The 2984-nt window shown below is 31.3% G+C and overlaps 1 protein-coding gene across 1 annotated transcript in view; it reads left to right on the top strand.

The window, feature by feature from the left end:
• LOC117112542 (protein CIP2A homolog) overlaps positions 1-2984 on the top strand; it is a gene marked incomplete at its 5' end in the record, with an annotated part of 27355 nt that overhangs the window by 12124 nt on the left and 12247 nt on the right. Inside the window, 2 exons of the mRNA XM_033255622.1 lie at positions 913-975; positions 1313-1423. Of these exons, the coding sequence (XP_033111513.1) occupies positions 913-975; positions 1313-1423 (174 nt within the window). The remainder of the gene's footprint in view (positions 1-912; positions 976-1312; positions 1424-2984) is intronic.

Below are 2984 nucleotides of genomic sequence, written 5' to 3'. Positions count from 1 at the left end.
TTATTATGTTGTAATGATGTTGTTTGTACTGTTTTTTAATTTTATTAAAGAGGGCCCCTGAATATCAGTTAACCTACTGGGCTAAACTGGAAGGGTTACCCTCTTTAAAGATGGTTGAAATTTAAAAAAAATAAAAAGTAGGAATTTAGGTATTCTGTGAAAATATAAAATGTTTATCTAGGCCTAGTTGATAACCACTGGACATGATTTATTATAGATTCAATCTTCTGTAAAATCAGACTAATCTTCTAGTTGTTAACCTCTGGACAAATATGATTTATTACTCATAACAAATATATGTTGTGTAAGACCAGAAGATGTTGTTTTCTCATTAACCAATGTACTTTGATGCATATATACACAGTATATATCTTCAATGGTTTTGTAGAATTTGTTGACTGGTCCTAAAATGTTTAAGCTGTCAGGCATGTGTACATGATCCACATCCTTCAGCATCACAAAATAGTTTTTTTTTACATAATGTTTCAATTGTATATTACAAATAAGCCATGATTTTCACAAATTTTTACTTTTTCATTGTTCTTGTGTATTTGCCACACTTGTATTTTTAACTTTTACTTCATAGGTCATTCACTAATTACTGTACTGCATTCTTCATTATTATAGAAATGCAGGGGTGGAGCCAGTGGTGGTGGGCAGGCAGGGCTCCCCGTTTGGGGAGTGCTGCAAATCCTGGTGCCACCCCTGTAGAAATGCCTCAAATATTATTTACCTATTTTATTATTAGTTTTCAAGATGATTATCCATTTTCAGGATGATTATCCATTGTTATATTTTTATGGTGATGATAGACAAATACAGTCAGTACAGTAGATACAATTGGATTAAGTTGTAAAAATCATTATTTTTATTGTTTTAATAAAAACCTTTTGTTTTTTTCCTGCTCAATAGCTAAAAGATACAAGAGCATCAGAAATCATGGGCATCTATGAACATAAACTTACAACTCTTGAGGTAACAATTATGTAACATAAATATATCTGTATTTCAGCACCATCGTGCAAAAGTAAATAACTTGTAAGAAAGCCACGTTAAAAAGATAGGACCTAACAAATATGAAAATAATTTAAATAATAAATGTTTTGTACTGCATAATAACACTAAAGCTATCACCTGCTACTCCTGGTCAGTTACCTATCTAAAACAATAAGTATACACATAAATTATACTGTAGACATATCTTATTAATACATGTGGTACTGATTATGTCCATTAAATGTCATCAAGTTATTAAAAACATTTTTTTTCCTATCGTGAATGATTTCTATGTAATCTTTTATCTCGTATACAGACCAAAGAAAGTCATTTGCAGGATTTGCTCGAAGCCAAAGCTCTAGCATTGTCTCAAGCAGATCGGCTGATCGCACAGTATAGATGCAGGAGAGCACAAGCCGATGCAGAGGTAGGAGACATTGCATATATTTCTATCCTATCTAGTTTCTAATTCTATTCCTATCATGTCATTGCCCTCCAACAATGAGTGACTTGATTCATCAATTATAAAGAAAGGTAGTTAACATGTTGTTGACTACTAATTCTTATTTTTCAGTGGCTTAGAGAGTCAAATTACATTTTCTTTCATAAATATAATGAAATTTATGTTTATTTGTCAAACATTAATTGGGTAGTTCACATTGAGGTTTGTCATTATCCTAAATTCTCTCACAGCTGAACTTAACAATTTCTTCTTTGTCTTCTGATATATCCATATATAAACAGCTCTTCATTTTGTTTTTGCACTTTTATAACTGCCTATTGTTTTCCAGTGCCAATGATATGTTTTAAATTTTGATAGGCACTTTTCATTCATGTTAATTAGATAAGAATTTTTTTTTTTGGTGAAAGTTTTGACCGATATCTGCAGTCTTATTAATTGACTGCTTGTTGGAAATGCAGCACGTCGTCATGATATCAGTTTAATTTTAAAATATATTATTTTTATTATTATTATTATTATTATTATTATTATTATTATTATTATTATTATTATTGTTATTATTGTTATTTATTAGTATTAATAATAATATTATTACTACTCATATTTTTTTTATTATTATTTATATTATTGCTATTATTGTTATTTTTACTATTAATATTATTGTTTTATTATTTTTGTTATTACTATATTATTGATTATTAATATTATTATTTTATTATTGTTTAAATTATTATTATTATTAATATTATCTTTATCAGGGGTGTCATTTTGAAATAAAATAACAGGAGTTCTAGTAATAGGCGGAGGAACATGTCTCGGAGCGACATCCGAGCGCCCTGAGGCCCAAGTGGGAGTGGGTTTGGGAGGGAGTGTCCCCCTCCCTACCTAAGAAACAAATAAAAAATAATTACTGTAAGATGCCATTTAACAGTGTTTAAATTGGCATTTAACAATGTCAGCCCACAAATTTCATGTCGGCAATCTGCAATTGCCGACCATATTGCCGAGCCAGAATTGCTACAGGACGGCAATTTTTTGCCGACCTAGGCCTAGATTTCTTTGCTTCAAAAACTGCTTGGAAAGTCAAAAACTTTGACTGAAACAGGCTATAGCAGACGCTAAATTTCATGTACGCCGTAAAACCAAGGAAATTGGTGGTTCATAAAACAGATTTGTTTGTACAAGAACTATTTATAATAGGCATGTAGTACTTACGATTTGTGTACAATCGTCGTGTTTCTCACCTAGTCGTTTCGTAGGCTAGGCCTAGGTAGGAATGACGCTAACCAGCCAAGGACTACAACATCGCCCAATTAAAGCCATGTGGGCCGCGTAGATCGTATGCTTATCTTAATCTATTATTTCTCTTCATTTTACAGTATTATCATATTTAAAATGTTTATTTTCTAAAAACAACAAAATTCAACATATTGTAGGCCTAATCGTACCGTTCGTTTAAACGCAATCACGATCGCATCGTGACTTCACTACTGACAAATACAGTACTGTACATGTGTACACATCT

The sequence above is a fragment of the Anneissia japonica genome, unplaced genomic scaffold, assembly GCF_011630105.1.
Source record: "Anneissia japonica isolate Jap-2015-1 unplaced genomic scaffold, ASM1163010v1 scaffold4002_len83174_cov231, whole genome shotgun sequence".
Taxonomy (NCBI): Eukaryota; Metazoa; Echinodermata; class Crinoidea; order Comatulida; family Comatulidae; genus Anneissia; species Anneissia japonica.
Note: the sequence above shows the minus strand (reverse complement) of the source record. Positions and strands in the feature narration are given on the sequence as shown.